The 19,434-nt window shown below is 40.7% G+C and overlaps 2 protein-coding genes across 2 annotated transcripts in view; one reads left to right on the top strand and one right to left on the bottom strand.

The window, feature by feature from the left end:
* LOC106595937 (uncharacterized) overlaps positions 1 to 19,434 on the top strand; it is a 141,910-nt gene that overhangs the window by 88,316 nt on the left and 34,160 nt on the right. The window lies entirely within an intron of this gene.
* Positions 3,452 to 5,023, bottom strand: LOC145867053 (E3 ubiquitin/ISG15 ligase TRIM25-like). The gene is made up of 2 exons (XM_082971099.1): positions 4,162 to 5,023; positions 3,452 to 3,729 (listed from the first exon to the last, which is right to left on the bottom strand). Exons 1-2 carry the CDS (start codon positions 4,756 to 4,758, stop codon positions 3,493 to 3,495), a joined length of 834 nt encoding a protein of 277 aa, XP_082827225.1. The 5' UTR covers positions 4,759 to 5,023; the 3' UTR covers positions 3,452 to 3,492.

Genomic DNA, 19,434 nt, shown 5'->3' with positions numbered 1-19,434 from the left:
CCTACAAGGTCAGTTAATAATAAGTTACCTGAGGTAAACCTACAAGGTTAGTTAATAAGTTACCTGAGGTAAACCTACAAGGATAGTTAATAATAAGTTACCTGAGGTAAACCTACAAGGATAGTTAATAATAAGTTACCTGAGGTAAACCTACAAGGTTAACGCGGGCTGGAAGAGAATTACTTCAAAACCACAGCAAACAGCTGGGACATATAGTAATATTATATATATATAATATTATATCACTGGGCTCCTCTGTGCTAACAAACCCTGTGTACCACCCCTCCCCTGTTTAACCTTGAATTTCGTTCAGAAAAACACTTCCACATTTAGCAAAACGAACCAACTCTTTACGGATCTGTTCGGTGGTAAAAAACGGAGGCAGATTAGACACCACTACTCTTGTCGAAATCAGCACCAACACAACCCCTCACATAAATCATACTGGTAATTAGCCGGGTAACAAGACTCACCTTTTACATTACCACAACCACCGCCTTGTTCATTCTGGATACAGAGTGTATATGTTCCCACCTGTTCACCGACCAGGATCAATAATTCCTCCACACCATTCTCCACAACGCACCTGAAGAGACAGCGTTTCTTCTCCACTCGGTTGAGGCCATCAAACTACCCTACTCCCTCCTCAACTCTAACCGATAAACAGTGGAAACCAATAAACAAACCCTCCCACCATGACAAAATAAATTTGGAAAACAGGCAAAAGAATAGCTGCACTCTTTACGAACGACAAAACCTCACGTTACCAACTTCTTCTTCTTCTATGGTATAATGGCGGTCCTCAAACCAACGTTAAAGGAGCGTGGCGCCTCCTACTGTGCTGGAGTGTGTTCAATCATGGTTTACACCATTTCTAAATCCTCCTACCTAACTCAGTACTTCTGAGAAAATAAAAAAGATCCCTACTAACTTCTAATAGACCCTCCCCCATCCCCCAAATCCCTTCCAACCCCCCATCCAACCCCATCCAACCTCAATGACCCTACACTTCAATCTTCCCTCTCTTCAACATCCTTACAACTCTATAACAACACATGCTCCACCATTTCATTGACAATACCCTCCAGACACAAACCATTCACATGCTGCCAACCAGATGGAAGGACCAGTTCAATGTACAATGTCCTAAACACAATCGAGTAAACACCACCTCTTCCTTCCTAATCTGACCTTTGAACCTTGGTCCACCGACCTTTCTTTGGAGGGCATATAAATGCCGTCCCTTGTGCTCAGAGTCCCATCTCTTCTGCCACACATCTATCAAAATGTCTCTGATCTCACATTTGTCCTCACCTCTACCCAGTGGAACATTAATATATATTATATCTTGTTTTAAAGTTATTTTAGCTAACTAGTCAACAATTTCATTCCATTCCACACCTGAATGTGCTGGGACCCAGCAGAATCTCACTACTAGACCCATTCTCTCAATTCTCCATAATAACATTAATACCTCCAATAGTAGGTCACTCCTAATAGATTTACCAGATGATAAACTATTCAATACAGACAGAGAATCTGAGGATACTATAACTCTAACAGGTTGTACGTCCTCCACCCACTGGAGGACAACTATTATCACCAACAGTTCAACTGAGTACACTGACAGTTTATCTGTTAGTCTTCTACATATCTGCACATCACATTCAGGAAGGTAAACACCTGCTCCTGTGGGCCCACTATCTGGGCCCTTGGATCCATCTGTGAAAAGAGGTAAAAAAGCATAACAACTTCTACCAATGTAATTGTCAACCAGTTTCCCTTTATCACTGACTTCTGACCCAATCTTTCCTTTTGTCTACCAAGGTTAGATCAACAACAGGATCTGGGAGTAACCATCGAGGAACATCCCCTATCACCACAGAAAAGGGCCAACCTCCAACTCCCTGAAACTACTCTCATCAGCAAGCTTTCCAACTGTCCAACCAAAACCACTGCCTTGTCTACTAGTATATTCCCAACAGTCATCTAGAACAGTAGCAGTGGGATGCTCAACCTCACAGCCTTTCAACCCAATAAGCTAATGACAATTTATTACGTCGTATATCCAAAGGCATCTCACCTGCCTCAACTGGTCTATAATATAAATCCATGATATTATGGGATACAAAATGGGAAAAGGGGAAATTATGATAATACTAAAAAACACCCTTCTAACTAACCCTACACTCATTAAAAACCACTACCCCCATTCCACTACTTTGACCCTATCTGCTCCTGCACCAGGCCAACTAACCCTACACTCATTAAAACCCACTACCCCATTCCACTACTTTGACCCTATCTGCTCCTGCACCAGGCCAACTAACCCTACACTCATTAAAACCCACTACCCCATTCCACTACTTTGACCCTATCTGCTCCTGCACCAGGCCAACTAACCCTACACTCATTAAAACCCACTACCCCATTCCACTACTTTGACCCTATCTGCTCCTGCACCAGGCCAACTAACCCTACACTCATTAAAACCCACTACCCCATTCCACTACTTTGACCCTATCTGCTCCTGCACCAGGCCAACTAACCCTACACTCATTAAAACCCACTACCCCATTCCACTACTTTGACCCTATCTGCTACTGCACCAGGCCATCTAACCCTACACTCATTAAAACCCACTACCCCATTCCACTACTTTGACCCTATCTGCTCCTGCACCCTTCTAACTAACCCTACACTCATTAAAACCCACTACCCCATTCCACTACTTTGACCCTATCTGCTCCTGCACCAGGCCAACTAACCCTACACTCATTAAAACCCACTACCCCATTCCACTACTTTGACCCTATCTGCTCCTGCACCATGCCAACTAACCCTACACTCATTAAAACCCACTACCCCATTCCACTACTTTGACCCTATCTGCTCCTGCACCAGGCCAACTAACCCTACACTCATTAAAACCCACTACCCCATTCCACTACTTTGACCCTATCTGCTCCTGCACCAGGACAACTAACCCTACACTCATTAAAACCCACTACCCCATTCCACTACTTTGACCCTATCTGCCCCTGCACCAGGCCAACTAACCCTACACTCATTAAAACCCACTACCCCCATTCCACTACTTTGACCCTATCTGCTCCTGCACCAGGCCAACTAACCCTACACTCATTAAAACCCACTACCCCATTCCACTACTTTGACCCTATCTGCTCCTGCACCAGGCCAATGGCATGGGAGGACAGGACACCACCACTCAACACACCCTGGAACTCTTCTGAAGTCAAATCTAGTATGACCAAATACTTCTCTGCAGCTGCCACCAAAACATTTTTTTTTCTGTGATTTACATTCCATTTCTGCGGTACAGTTGATAACCATTTGCTATGAACACTAAGAAGCCAACCTTACTGAAGCATATATCCCTCGTTGGCCCATCCCTCTGTGCTGTCACAGATCTACTACTCACAGGGATCCTCTCAGGATCCCTCAGCCTTGACCCATCCTCCTCTACTTTCTTCACTGCCTCAGCAGTGACAACCTGTTCCCAACAGTGGGGTCAGTGGGATTGGATAGGGGCCCCTCTACCTCTCTCTCTCTCTCTCTCTGACTGGAGGAGACAGGTGAAATGGTGTGTCTCCTCTGGTCAACAATACTCACCTTGAGAGACTCCACAGCCTGTTGGAGCTCCTTCAGCTCCTTCTCTCTCTCCTGGAATCTCTGCTGGACCTTCTGCTGACTCATCCCCAGCTGCCTCTGTGGAGAATCACTCTTCAATGAGCTATCAAGCTTTATTAGTCCAGTAGATCAATAGTATAGTAATGTGACATAGGGCCCATAGAGAGGAAGGTCTAAAAAATGGATGGTCCATTTACTAAATGATATTTATTTGTTGCTATGTGAATGATTATAGTTTTTATGGTAGGACTACATGTATCAACAGGTTGAGACTGAACTTTGGACTCATAAAAGGCCATTCAGAATGATAATAGTGTTTGACATTATAAAATGGTGATACATCTGGAGAATCTGGGTTGACATATCAATATACTCAAGGTTTGTGTTCATATTTGTTCTGCTGAGGATCAATTTCATTTCAATGATCTCATATTCAAACAGCCTTAGTTCCTACTGTATCTTTAATTCTTTGTTTATCAGACAGTCACCAACAAGTTGTTCTGGTCTTACCTGTTTCTCAGTCCTCTCTGCTGCAGCTGACACTGTATCATGGCCTTTATGTTCATCCATTGTACACTGATAACAGATACACTGCTGATCGGTACGACAGTAAACCTCCAGCAGTTTGTCATGATGAGAGCAGATCTTCTCCTGTAGTTGTGCGGTGGCTTTGACCAGCTTGTGCTTCTTGAAAGCTGGAGATTCGTAGTGAGATTGGAGGTGAGTCTCACAGTAAGAGGCCAGACACGCCAGACAGGACATGAGGGCTTTCTGCTTTCTGGTCCCAGTGCAGAAATCACACGCCACATCTCTAGGTCCAGCATAGCACAGAGCAGGAGGGGGAGCAGCCTGGAGTCCTGTCTTCTTCAGTTTCTCCACCACCTCAGCCAACATGTTATTTTTACTCAGCGTAGGCCTCGGACTGAAGGTCTGTCTGCACTGAGGACAGCTATAGACCCCTTTCAGAACATCCTGATCCAAGCAGCCCTCAATACAGCTCCTACAGTAACTGTGTCCACAGGGGATGGTGACTGGTTCCTTCAGTAGATCCAGACAGACAGAACAACAGAACTGGTCCTGGTCCAGCAGAACTCCCTGTTGAGCCATTTGGACGGTTGTTCACTCTCACACAGACAGACGACACAGAGACTCAGATCAGTTTCGTTTCCTCAGAAGAGAGTTTGTGAAGGGGGATGGACTTCCTGGTTCTGCCAGAGGGGTGGGGTTAGAGGGAGGGAGGGAGGGGTTAGAGGAATGCAGGAAGAGAGAGAGGAACTGCAAGCAACATCAAGAGGGAGACAAATAGTTTTGTTCCAATGTTAGAGCCCTTAACATATAAATAGTGTTAACCCAGTATCAGTATCAATAGTGTTAACCCAGTATCAGTATCAATAGTGTTAACCCAGTATCAGTATCAATAGGGTTAACCCAGTATCAGTATCAATAGTGTTAACCCAGTATCAGTATAAATAGTGTTAACCCAGTATCAGTATCAATAACCTACGCATCGCGCCATTGGCACCAATTGGGTCACTTGGTTGGAATTGTGAAGAGGCTCATATCGCGAGGATCACTGCACTATAGTGGAACTATGATACAATTACATTATCATATGAAATGTAGAGGATCACTACACTATAGAGGAACTATGATACAATTACATTATCATATGAAATGTAGAGGATCACTACACTATAGTGGAACTATGATACAATTACATTATCATATGAAATGTAGAGAATCACTACACTATAGAGGAACTATGATACAATTACATTATCATATGAAATGTAGAGGATCACTACACTATAGAGGAACTATGATACAATTACATTATCATATGAAATGTAGAGGATCACTGCACTATAGTGGAACTATGATACAATTACATTATCATATGAAATGTAGAGGATCACTACACTATAGTGGAACTATGATACAATTACATTATCATATGAAATGTTAAATGTAAGTATAATATCTGAATATTGATATATTGAATTTGACCTGACCACGTCCAGTCAGCTCCATTTATATGATTAAACTGACACCAACCTGTCTCAGTAGTAGTAGACTGTTAGGAGTGTTTTACTGTCATTCACTATACTAACATTACACCAACCTGTCTCAGTAGTAGTAGACTGTTAGGAGTGTTTTACTGTCATTCACTATACTAACATTACACCAACCTGTCTCAGTAGTAGTAGACTGTTAGGAGTGTTTTACTGTCATTCACTATACTAACATTACACCAACCTGTCTCAGTAGTAGTAGACTGTTAGGGGTGTTTTACTGTCATTCACTATACTAACATTACACCAACCTGTCTCAGTTGTAGTAGACTGTTAGGAGTGTTTTACTGTCATTCACTATACTAACATTACACCAACCTGTCTCAGTAGTAGTAGACTGTTAGGAGTGTTTTACTGTCATTCACTATACTAACATTACACCAACCTGTCTCAGTAGTAGTAGACTGTTAGGAGTGTTTTACTGTCATTCACTATACTAACATTACATTTAATTTATCTACACACTTTACAATAATCCCTGGCAGGATTCTCACCTTGAAACTTCATTGCGATTATTTTCTGTTCTGTTGTGTATATTGTGATGGGTGAGGCCTGAGCTGGAATGTGAAGCTAACTGAAGCTGGCTAACTTTAGAAAACCAGTATATCAATCCTGTATCATAGTATACCCCTCAGGCTACGTTCAGGTTTCAGCAAGAGGCAGGTATCAACATGCCGAGTCGTAGGCGACAACCTGGGTTGTATTCATTAGTTTACTCCACAGCCAACAGTTTTAAGATGTTAAATAAAACATAAACCGTTTACTCTAAACGCTGTACAACGTGACCTAAACGGTTTCTGTTGCCAAACGTTTTGCTACGGTGGGCACTAATGAATACCACAAACTGTTTTGAGGAAGTGTAAGTTGTTGTTAGTCTCTCGAACAGTATTTATTTGTCTCTCTTTCACACAACATACCTCCCTGAGTGAAAGGAGTTAACTGTAGATTATAAAGAGAACATGTTTGTTTGTTACTTGTTGTGTTTTAAGCCTGTTTTGAGAAGACAAGTCTATAGACCTATGATACAGTACACTCTTAGAATAAAGGGTTCCAAACGGGTCCTCCGGCCGTCCCCATAGGAGAACGCTTTTGGGTTCCAGGTAGAACCCTTCTGGCTTCCATGTAGAACCCTCTGTGGAAAGGGTTCTTCACGGAACCCAAAAGAGTTCTACCTAGTACCAAAAAGGGTTCTACAAAGGGTTCTCCTATGGGGACAGCCAAAGAACCCTTTTAGATTGTAGATAGTGTAGGAGCGATCACCCTGGGGCACACAGATGGGCACAGAACGAATTCACCCCACGCATCTAATTTATATCGAAAACATTTTATGGAGAGTAGGACTATTATCACACTGTCCACCAAAAACATAATTAACTATATGAATACACATAACAATATCATCAACTATATTAATACACACAACAATATCATCAACTATATTAATACACATAACAATATCAACTATATTAATACACATAACAATACCATCAACTATATTAATACACATAACAATATCATCAACTATATTAATACACACAACAATATCATCAACTATATTAATACACATAACAATATCATCAACTATATTAATACACACAACAATATCATCAACTATATTAATACACATAACAATACCATCAACTATATTAATACACATAACAATATCATCAACTATATTAATACACATGACAATATCATCAACTATATTAATACACATAACAATATCATCAACTATATTAATACACATAACAATATCATCAACTATATGAATACACATAACAATATCACCAACTATATTAATACACACAACAATACCATCAACTATATTAATACACACAACAATATCATCAACTATATTAATACACACAACAATATCATCAACTATATTAATACACATAACAATATCATCAACTATATGAATACACACAACAATATCATCAACTATATTAATACACATAACAATCGTCATCTTACCTTTTATCTCTCAATAGAAACAGAGTCTGAATGATCATTCGGTCGTCGAAAGTTACTTTCGTTTGCTCTGCTCATTTACATATCAGGTTCTGCCTGTTCTCTCTCAGAGTCCATCTCTCTTTACAGCTCTTACAATGAGCCTTGGCAAACATTCTACAACTGTCTGGAAGTCTATTGGAGGGATGGTGGTGTTCTATTGTGTTGAGACCTGGTGACTGAGACGGCATATTGTGAAACATCAGCAAGTGCAGCAGTCTTCATCACTGAAGCTCCTGACAAACGTTCCACAACAATCAACAAACGTTAAGCTCTTATAGAGCAGGGTCACAGTCTCTCCTGGTTGCAGCTCCTCTCTCCCCAGGGGTAGCAGCTCCTCTCTCCCCAGGGGTAGCAGCTCCTCTCTCCCCAGGGGTAGCAGCTCCTCTCTCCCCAGGGGTAGCAGCTCCTCTCTCCCCAGGGGTAGCAGCTTCTCTCTCCCCAGGGGTAGCAGCTCCTCTCTCCCCAGGGGTAGCAGCTCCTCTCTCCCCCCAGGGGTAGCAGCTCCTCTCTCCCCTAGGATTTGAAGACATTGGTGGCTTAGCCTACAGCCAGTAGGGGGGTCTGGGACGGAATTTCAACAGCTAAATCCATGAATACATCTAAATTGTATTGCCAAAACCCACTCCACCACTTCAAACATAGACTCTGACCTGTCTAATGAGCCAAACTGATTAAAGAATCCCACAGTACCAAATCACCCTCTCTCTCTCTCTCTCTCTCTCTCTCACTCTCACTCTCACTCACTCACACACACACAATGCAGTAATCAGAATCCCTATAGCAGCTTACTGATACAGTCTGCTGTGTGCTCTCCCCTCCTCTGCCTCTCTCCATCACTTTCTCTGTGTCGTCTGTTGCTGTCTCTATGTCTTGTCTGGTGTCTCTCTCCATCATATCCTATTCTTCTGTTGCTGTCTCTGTGTCTTGTCTGGTGTCTCTCTCCATCATATCCTATTCTTCTGTTGCTGTCTCTGTGTCTTGTCTGGTGTCTCTCTCCATCACCAGAATAATTGGTGAGGGTTAGGCCTACTACAATACAACATTCAAAACATGAAAACACAACTACATAACTAGTCTGTCCAACCTCTCTTTCGTATCGTCTGAGATCGCTAAAGATTGGAAAGATGCCGCGGTCATCCCCCTCTTCAAAGGGGGTGACACTCTAGACCCAAACTGTTAAAGACCTATATCCATCCTATCCTGCCTTTCTAAAGTCTTCGAAAGCCAAGTTAATAAACAGATCACCGACCATCTCGAATCCCACCGTACCTTCTCCGCTATGCAATCTGGTTTCAGAGCTGACCATGGGTGCACCTCAGCCACGCTCAAGGTCCTTAACGATATCATAACCGCCATCGATAAAAGACAATACTGTGCAGCCGTCTTCATCGACCTGGCCAAGGCTTTCAACTCTGTCAATCACCGCATTCTTATCAGCAGACTTAACAGCCTTGGTTTCTCAAATGATTGCCTCGCCTGGTTCACCAACTACTTTTCAGATAGAGTTCAGTGTGTGAAATCGGAGGGCCTGTTGTCCGGACCTCTGGCGGTCTCTATGGGGGTGCAACAGGGTTCAATTCTCGGGCCAACTCTTTTCTCTATATACATCAATGATGTCGCTGTTGCTGCTGGTGATTCTCTGATCCACCTCTACGCAGACGACACCATTCTGTATACATCTGGCCCTTCTTTGGACACCGTGTTAACAACCCTCCAAACGACCTTCAATGCCATACAACTCTGCAACAAAGTATCCTTCACTCATGCTGCCAAACATACCCTTGTAGAACTGACTATCCTACCGATCCTTGACTTCGGTGATGTCATTTACAAAATATCCTCCAACACTCTACTCAGCAAATTGGATGTAGTCTATCACAGTGCCATCCGTTTTGTCACCAAAGCCCCATATACTACCCATCACTGCGACCTGTATGCTCTCGTTGGCTGGCCCTCGCTTCATATTTGTCGCCAAACCCACTGGCTCCAGGTCATCTATAAGCCTTTGCTAGGTAAAGCCACGCCTTATCTCAGCTCACTGGTCACAATAGCAGCACCCACCAGTAGCACGCGCTCCAGCAGGTATATTTCACTGATCACCCCCAAAGCCAATTCCTCCTTTGGCCGCCTTTCCTTCCAGTTCCCTGCTGCCAATGACTGGAACGAACTGCAAAAATCACTGAAGCTGGAGACTCATATCTCCCTCACTAACTTTAAGCATCAGCTGTCAGAGCAGCTTACCGATCATTGCACCTGTACATAGCCCATCTGTAAATTGCCCAACCAACTACCTCATCCCCATTTTGTTATTTTTGTTATCCTTTGCACCCCAGTATCTCTACTTGCACATTCATCTTCTGCACATCTATCACTCCAGTGTTTAATTGCTAAATTGTAATTATTTCTCCATTCTGGCCTATTTATTGCCTTATCTCCCTAATCTTACTACATTTGCACACACTGTATATAGACCTTTCTATTGCGTTATTGACTGTACATTTGTTTATTGTCATAAACTTCTTCGTCTGAAGAGGAAAAATCATCGGACCAATATGCAGCGGGTATATTGCTCATCTTCGTATTTATTGAAGGTAAACACACTCAAACAAAATAACGACGATAACAGTCCAGTAAGGTGCACAGACTAAACCGGAAACAACCACCCACAAACACAAGTGAAAACGAACACACTAAATATGGCCTCCAATTAGAGACAACCACCAGCTGCCTCTAATTGGAGGTCATTGAAAAAAACACAACATAGAAAGAGAAACCTAGAATAAACATAGAAATAGAAAATATAGAACATACATCAAAACCCCGAAACACACAAAACTAACACCCCCCTGCCACGCCCTGACCAAACTACAATAACAAATAACCCCTTTTACTGGTCAGGACGTGATATTTATCCCATGTGTAACTGTGTTGTTTGTGTCACACTGCTTTGCTTTATCTTGGCCAGGTCGCAGTTATAAATGAGAACTTGTTCTCAACTGGCCTACCTGGTTAAATAAAGGTACATAAAATAAGAAATAACACAGAACTCTCAACTAGTTCCATCAAACAGAAAAACAACAAGAAAGCTGGATAAACACATTCAGATTTCTAGATATTACACTTTTCTTTTGTGTTTTAGGGGTCATAGGTCAGATCAGTGGTCATGGTTGATATGCATGGACTAAAAAACAAACTTGAAACCATTTTTCTCAGATTCACTGTTTGTGTAGACTGCTCCTTGTCTTTTCTAGGGCAGTAGTTCAGGTGGCTGTGTGTGTAGACTGCTCATTGTCTTTTCTAGGGCAGTAGTTCAGGTGGCTGTGTGTGTAGACTGCTCCTTGTCTTTTCTAGGGGAGTAGTTCAGGTGGCTGTGTGTGTAGACTGCTCCTTGTCTTTTCTAGGGCAGTAGTTCAGGTGGCTGTGTGTGTAGACTGCTCATTGTCTTTTCTAGGGCAGTAGTTCAGGTGGCTGTGTGTGTAGACTGCTCCTTGTCTTTTCTAGGGCAGTAGTTCAGGTGGCTGTTTGTGTAGACTGCTCCTTGTCTTTTCTAGGGCAGTAGTTCAGGTGGCTGTGTGTGTAGACTGCTCCTTGTCTTTTCTAGGGCAGTAGTTCAGGTGGCTGTTTGTGTAGACTGCTCCTTGTCTTTTCTAGGGCAGTAGTTCAGGTGGCTGTGTGTGTAGACTGCTCCTTGTCTTTTCTAGGGCAGTAGTTCAGGTGGCTGTTTGTGTAGACTGCTCCTTGTATTTCTAGGGCAGTAGTTCAGGTGGCTGCCCTTGCTCTTAGTCTGCCTCCTGTCTCTCCTATCATCATAGACAGTTGTGGGAAAAGTACGCAATTGTCATACCTGAGTAAAAGTCTACAAATATTTGGTTCTATATATACTTAAGTATGAAAAGTAAAATTAAAAGTATAAATCGTTTCATTCCTTCTATTAAGAAAATCAGGTGTCACCATTATCTTGTTTTTTAAAATGTATGGATAGGGGGCACATACCAAAACGAAGACGTAATTTACAAAAGATGCATTTGTGTTTCCTGACTCCGCCAGATCAGAGGCAGTAGAGATGACCATGTGTTGTCTTGATAAGTGAATTAGACCATTTTCCTGTCCTGTCTAAGCTTTCAAAATGTAACGAGTACTTTTGGGTGTCAGGTAAAATGTATAGATTAAAAAGTACATTATTTTCTTTGGGAATGTAGTGATGTAAAATTATCAAAAATACAAATTCAAAAGTAAAGTACAGATACCCCCCAAAAAACAACTTATGTAGTACTTTATAGTACTTTACACCACTGGCCATGGGTACACCTTCCTGAAAACAATGACTCCATACTTTTCTGAAACCTGTTCTGCCAGTTCATGTCCTTACATTTACATTTTAGTAGACACTCTTATCCAGAGCAACCTACAGTAATGAATGCATACATTTTCATTTCATACATTTATTATTATTTTTATTTTTCGCACTGGCCCCCCGTGGGAATCGAACCCACAACCCTGGCGTTGCAAACGCCATGCTCTAAGAACTGAGCCACAGGGAAGACTAGAATGTTCCATTGTGGTTACCCAAAGAGATGACAAGATAGTTCACACATTCATCATCCAGGGTTACTGTCAAACAGACATGTGACATTTCTGGTTCGTCCATAACTTGTTTCCTGCTTGTAGCAGGCCGTGTTTACAGGAATCCTTTTCTCTAACTAGAAATGAAATGTGATTTCATGAGAATATTTTTCTGCAGTGAGAGTGTAATGCAAGTCAAGCTGTCCTTGGATGAATGTCAACAAGATTTATAACCAGCATTGTTAAATTAACTGTTGTCATTATTTTTAAAAAAATCTATGCTGTCATTTTCTATGTTAGCTTGCTTTTAAAATGTTTTATTGTCACAGACAGCGGATAGATGCAGTGAAATGTGTTGTTTTACAGGTCAGCCATAGTAGTATGATAGATGCAGAGAAATGTGTTGTTTTACAGGGTCAGCCATAGTAGTACGATAGATGCAGTGAAATGTGTTGTTTTACAGGGTCAGCCATAGTAGTATGATAGATACAGTGAAATGTGTTGTTTTACAGGGTCAGCCATAGTAGTACGATAGATGCAGTGAAATGTGTTGTTTTACAGGGTCAGCCATAGTAGTATGATAGATGCAGAGAAATGTGTTGTTTTACAGGGTCAGCCATAGTAGTATGATAGATTCAGTGAAATGTGTTGTTTTACAGGGTCAGCCATAGTAGTATGATAGGTGTGTTGTTTTACAGGGTCAGTCATAGTAGTATGATAGATGCAGTGAAATGTGTTGTTTTACAGGGTCAGCCATAGTAGTATGATAGATGCAGTGAAATGTGTTGTTTTACAGGGTCAGCCATAGTAGTATGATAGATGCAGTGAAATGTGTTGTTTTACAGGGTCAGCCATAGTAGTATGATAGATGCAGTGAAATGTGTTGTTTTACAGGGTCAGCCATAGTAGTACGGCGCCCCTGGAGCAAATTAGGTGTAAGTGCCTTGCTTAAATTAAGGGCACAGACAGATTTTTACCTTGATGGCTTAACAAACACTCTAACCACTAGTCTATCTGACCACACCCTAAAATAAGATAATGTTTAAGTGTTTAAATGTAGTCCATAGTATTAGGATTATGTACACAGCTATTCTACTATACAGTTACAAACTGCTGCTACACATTTGGTCAAAGACCAGTTCAGACTGAAACCAGCCTTAGTATCTGTTTTATCTGGGGACAAATTGTCCTGGTTCAATTATCTTCTGTTATATCTGGGGACAAAGTGTCCTGGTTCAATTATCTTCTGTTTTATCTGGGGACAAAGTGTCCTGGTTAAATTATCTTCTGTTATATCTGGGGACAAAGTGTCCTGGTTCAATTATCTTCTGTTATATCTGGGGACAAAGTGTCCTGGTTCAATTATCTTCTGTTATATCTGGGGACAAAGTGTCCTGGTTCAATTATCTTCTGTTATATCTGGGGACAAAGTGTCCTGGTTCAATTATCTTCTGTTATATCTGGGGACAAAGTGTCCTGGTTCAATTATCTTCTGTTATATCTGGGGACAAAGTGTCCTGGTTAATTACCTTCTGTTTCAGGGAAAATGGAGGGTCAAATTTGCTGTAAGTTACTGGTGTTTTCCTTGGTATTCTATCAGGCTCTGAGTTCAGGCCATCCCGACCATGACACCCTCACACACTCCATGAGACAGCCAGCGATCCAGTTATCACCAGAATAAACATGGTACAATCCCACAGAAAAATGATGGCGTAACTCGCATTGAAATGCAAGTACCCAGATAATGGTAAGAAAGATTGAAAATAAATTATTTAAAAGCTAGAGAGAATATAGTAGACGGTATGTGTCAGAAAGTGATTGATGATCTATTTATGTGTCTTATGTTTATGCCCTTTCAAGGACATCCTGTCCAGATGTCCTCATGCTATTTAGGGTGTGCTTTTGTAACACGATAGTGCAGCAGTAAAGCAAATGTTTGCAATAAATATTAATGGCCTGATAATTGATGTGTGGTGATCTTGGGAACAGTTGGTTATTGTTGTAGTGAATGGGGGAGGCCTGAATTTGAACTGTTTGAATAATGTGTGTAGTGAGCTTGTGACCATCTGCAGAATGAAAAATACATTTCCGGGGTAGGTCTGCCTGAGTATAAGTAAGTGTTAGACTTGTCCTGTGAACACTACAAGCGACAAGAAACCTCAAGAGAGATAAACCACAGAAAACTCTAAAGAAGAAATGAATAAAACATGGATTTGTTCAGTACTGACACCCCCGTGACGACCTTAACATCAGAAGTAGGACCCCGGCTAAAACATAGAGAAAGGGAGTATAAAGAGTATAAATTATCAATATATGATGTTCCAAAAACTGGTTTTCTAAATTTGAAAAGAACCCAAATATCGCCTGTAACTATGTACAAATCACAGGGCTAGCTATACAGACCAGTGGTAATGTATCCTACATGTTGGGGGTGATTAGCTAGCTATACAGACCAGTGGTAATTTATCCTACATGTTGGGGATGATGAGATAGCTATACAGACCAGTGGTAATTTATCCTACATGTTGGGGGTGATTAGCTAGCTGTACAGACCAGTGGTAATTTATCCTACATGTTGGGGGTGATGAGCGAGCTATACAGACCAGTGGTAATTTATCCTACATGTTGGGGGTGATGAGCGAGCTATACAGACCAGTGGTAATTTATCCTACATGTTGGGGGTGATGAGCTAGCTATACAGACCAGTGGTAATTTATCCTACATGTTGGGGTGATTAGCTAGCTATACAGACCAGTGGTAATTTATCCTACATGTTGGGGGTGATGAGCTAGCTATACAGACCAGTGGTAATTTATCCTACATGTTGGGGGGTGATAACCTAGCTATACAGACCAGTGGTAATTTATCCTACATGTTGGGGATAATGAGCTAGCTATACAGACCAGTGGTAATTTATCCTACATGTTGGGGGTGATGAGCTAGCTATACAGACCAGTGGTAATTTATCCTACATGTTGGGGATGATTAGCTAGCTATACAGACCAGTGGTAATTTATCCTACATGTTGGGGATGATGAGCTAGCTATACAGACCAGTGGTAATGTATCCTACATGTTGGGGGTGATGAGCTAGCTATACAGACCAGTGGTAATTTATCCTACATGTTGGGGATGATGAGATAGCTATACAGACCAGTGGTAATTTATCCTACATGTTGGGGGTGATGGGCTAGCTATACAGACCAGTGGTAATTTATCCTACATGTTGGGGGTGATGGGCTAGCTATACAGACCAGTGGTAATTTATCCTACATGTTGGGGATGATTAGCTAGCTATACAGACCAGTGGTAATTTATCCTACATGTTGGGGGTGATGGGCTAGCTATACAGACCAGTGGTAATTTATCCTACATGTTGGGGATGATTAGCTAGCTATACAGACCAGTGGTAATTTATTATATATATATTATTATATTATATGTATATATTTATTTATAATTCATTTTTGATATACATGCAGGGTTCAACAACATACCCTGTGGATATACATGCAGGGTTTAACAACATACCCTGTGGATATACATGCAGGGTTTAACAACATACCCTGTGGATATACATGCAGGGTTCAACAACATACCCTGTGGATATACATGCAGGGTTCAACAACATACCCTGTGGATATACATGCAGGGTTCAACAACATACCCTGTGGATATACATGCAGGGTTTAACAACATACCCTGTGGATCTACATGCAGGGTTCAACAACATGTTGGTGTATACTGACATCATATCCTATCAAAGTGTAGGAGACAGTAATGTACCAGTTCTGAGAACAGTTCATATAGATGGAAAGGATGGGGACGGAATCACTGTTAACTATGAGAAGTTACACGATGTACCTGTAAGTAAGAAATATTTTGAAAACATTCAGGATGAGATTAAAACGGATCAGAACCAAAATATTGCATTTACTTATGGTAAAATGATAGTAAAACTCCACTTTAGACTCCACTTTAGGTACACAATCACCATCTCTATCCACTATGTATTATACTATGTTGACCCGGTGGGTAATGGATTACCCAGTTATTTTAATTTAACCTGTTATGGCTAGGGGGCAGTATTTTCACGGCTGGATAAAAAACGTACCCGATTTAATCTGGTTACTACTCCTGCCCAGTAACTAGAATATGCATATAATTATTGGCTTTGGATAGAAAACACTCCAAAGTTTCTACAACTGTTTGAATGGTGTCTGTGAGTATAACAGAACTCAAATGGCAGGTCAAAACCTGAGAGATTCCTTTACAGGAAGTGGCCTGTCTGACCATTTCTTGAACTTCTTTGCATTCTCTATCTTTTACAAAGGATCTCTGCTCTAACGTGACACTTCCTACGTCTTCCATAGGCTCTCAGAGCCTGGGAAAAAACAGAATGTCGTCATCCCAGCCCCAGGCTGAAACACATTATCGCCTTTCTCAAGTGGCCGATCAAGGGACTGTGGGCTTAGGCCGAGGTTTTATAAATGTTTTAGAAAGAGTAGAGCACAGTGTTTTAGTACTGGGGTTTTATAAATGTTTTAGACAGAGTAGAGCACAGTGTTTTAGTACTGGGGGTTTATAAATGTTTTAGACAGAGTAGAGCACAGTGTTTTAGTACCGGGGTTTTATAAATGTTTTAGACAGAGTAGAGCACAGTGTTTTAGTACTGGGGGTTTATAAATGTTTTAGACAGAGTAGTGCACAGTGTTTTAGTACTGGGGGTTTATAAATGTTTTAGACAGAGTAGAGCACAGTGTTTTAGTACTGGGGTTTATAAATGTTTTAGAAAGAGTAGAGCACAGTGTTTTACTACCGGGGGTTTATAAATGTTTTAGACAGAGTAGAGCACAGTGTTTTAGTACCGGGGTTTTATAAATGTTTTAGACAGAGTAGAGCACAGTGTTTTAGTACTGGGGGTTTATAAATGTTTTAGACAGAGTAGAGCACAGTGTTTTAGTACCGAGGTTTTATAAATGTTTTAGACAGAGTAGAGCACAGTGTTTTAGTAGCAGGGTTTTATAAATGTTTTAGACAGAGTAGAGCACAGTGTTTTAGTAGCGGGGGTTTATAAATGTATTAGACAGAGTAGAGCACAGTGTTTTAGTACCGGGGGTTTATAAATGTTTTAGAAAGAGTAGAGCACAGTGTTTTAGTAGCAGGGTTTTATAAATGTTTTAGACAGAGTAGAGCACAGTGTTTTAGTACCGGGGGTTTATAAATGTTTTAGACAGAGTAGAGCACAGTGTTTTAGTACTGGGGTTTATAAATGTTTTAGACAGAGTAGAGCACAGTGTTTTAGTACTGGGGTTTATAAATGTTTTAGACAGAGTAGTGCACAGTGTTTTAGTACTGGGGTTTATAAATGTTTTAGACAGAGTAGAGCACAGTGTTTTAGTACTGGGGTTTATAAATGTTTTAGACAGAGTAGAGCACAGTGTTTTAGTACTGGGGTTTATAAATGTTTTAGACAGAGTAGAGCACAGTGTTTTAGTACTGGGGGTTTATAAATGTTTTAGACAGAGTAGAGCACAGTGTTTTAGTACTGGGGGTTTATAAATGTTTTAGACAGAGTAGAGCACAGTGTTTTAGTAGCAGGGTTTTATAAATGTTTTAGAAAGAGTAGAGCACAGTGTTTTAGTACTGGGGATTTATAAATGTTTTAGACAGAGTAGAGCACAGTGTTTTAGTAGCAGGGTTTTATAAATGTTTTAGACAGAGTAGAGCACAGTGTTTTAGTACTGGGGTTTATAAATGTTTTAGACAGAGTAGAGCACAGTGTTTTAGTACTGGGGGTTTATAAATGTTTTAGACAGAGTTGAGCAGTGTTTTAGTACTGGGGGTTTATAAATGTTTTAGACAGAGTAGAGCACAGTGTTTTAGTACTGGGGTTTTATAAATGTTTTAGACAGAGTAGAGCACAGTGTTTTAGTACCGGGGTTTTATAAATGTTTTAGACAGAGTAGAGCACAGTGTTTTAGTACTGGGGGTTTATAAATGTTTTAGACAGAGTAGTGCACAGTGTTTTAGTACTGGGGGTTTATAAATGTTTTAGACAGAGTAGAGCACAGTGTTTTAGTACTGGGGTTTATAAATGTTTTAGAAAGAGTAGAGCACAGTGTTTTAGTACCGGGGGTTTATAAATGTTTTAGACAGAGTAGAGCACAGTGTTTTAGTACCGGGGTTTTATAAATGTTTTAGACAGAGTAGAGCACAGTGTTTTAGTACTGGGGGTTTATAAATGTTTTAGACAGAGTAGAGCACAGTGTTTTAGTACCGAGGTTTTATAAATGTTTTAGACAGAGTAGAGCACAGTGTTTTAGTAGCAGGGTTTTATAAATGTTTTAGACAGAGTAGAGCACAGTGTTTTAGTAGCGGGGGTTTATAAATGTATTAGACAGAGTAGAGCACAGTGTTTTAGTACCGGGGGTTTATAAATGTTTTAGAAAGAGTAGAGCACAGTGTTTTAGTAGCAGGGTTTTATAAATGTTTTAGACAGAGTAGAGCACAGTGTTTTAGTACCGGGGGTTTATAAATGTTTTAGACAGAGTAGAGCACAGTGTTTTAGTACTGGGGTTTATAAATGTTTTAGACAGAGTAGAGCACAGTGTTTTAGTACTGGGGTTTATAAATGTTTTAGACAGAGTAGTGCACAGTGTTTTAGTACTGGGGTTTATAAATGTTTTAGACAGAGTAGAGCACAGTGTTTTAGTACTGGGGTTTATAAATGTTTTAGACAGAGTAGAGCACAGTGTTTTAGTACTGGGGTTTATAAATGTTTTAGACAGAGTAGAGCACAGTGTTTTAGTACTGGGGGTTTATAAATGTTTTAGACAGAGTAGAGCACAGTGTTTTAGTACTGGGGGTTTATAAATGTTTTAGACAGAGTAGAGCACAGTGTTTTAGTAGCAGGGTTTTATAAAAGTTTTAGAAAGAGTAGAGCACAGTGTTTTAGTACTGGGGTTTTATAAATGTTTTAGAAAGAGTAGAGCACAGTGTTTTAGTACTTGGGGTTTATAAATGTTTTAGACAGAGTAGTGCACAGTGTTTTAGTAGCAGGGTTTATAAATGTTTTAGACAGAGTAGAGCACAGTGTTTTAGTAGCAGGGGTTTATAAATGTTTTAGACAGAGT

Source organism: Salmo salar, unplaced genomic scaffold (genome assembly GCF_965601325.2).
Source record: "Salmo salar unplaced genomic scaffold, fSalSal1 ptg000177l, whole genome shotgun sequence".
NCBI classification, from domain to species: Eukaryota; Metazoa; Chordata; class Actinopteri; order Salmoniformes; family Salmonidae; genus Salmo; species Salmo salar.
The sequence above is the reverse complement of the archived record's forward strand: the minus strand, read 5'-3'. Positions and strand labels throughout refer to the sequence as shown.

Coding starts and splice junctions, on each gene's coding strand:
- LOC145867053 (XM_082971099.1), bottom strand. CDS start 4,758: ATGGCTCAACAGGGAGTTCTGCTGGACCAGGACCAGTTCTGTTGTTCT. Junction 3,730..4,161: donor CAGAGAGGACTGAGAAACAG/GTAAGACCAGAA, acceptor GATTCTCCACAG/AGGCAGCTGGGGATGAGTCA.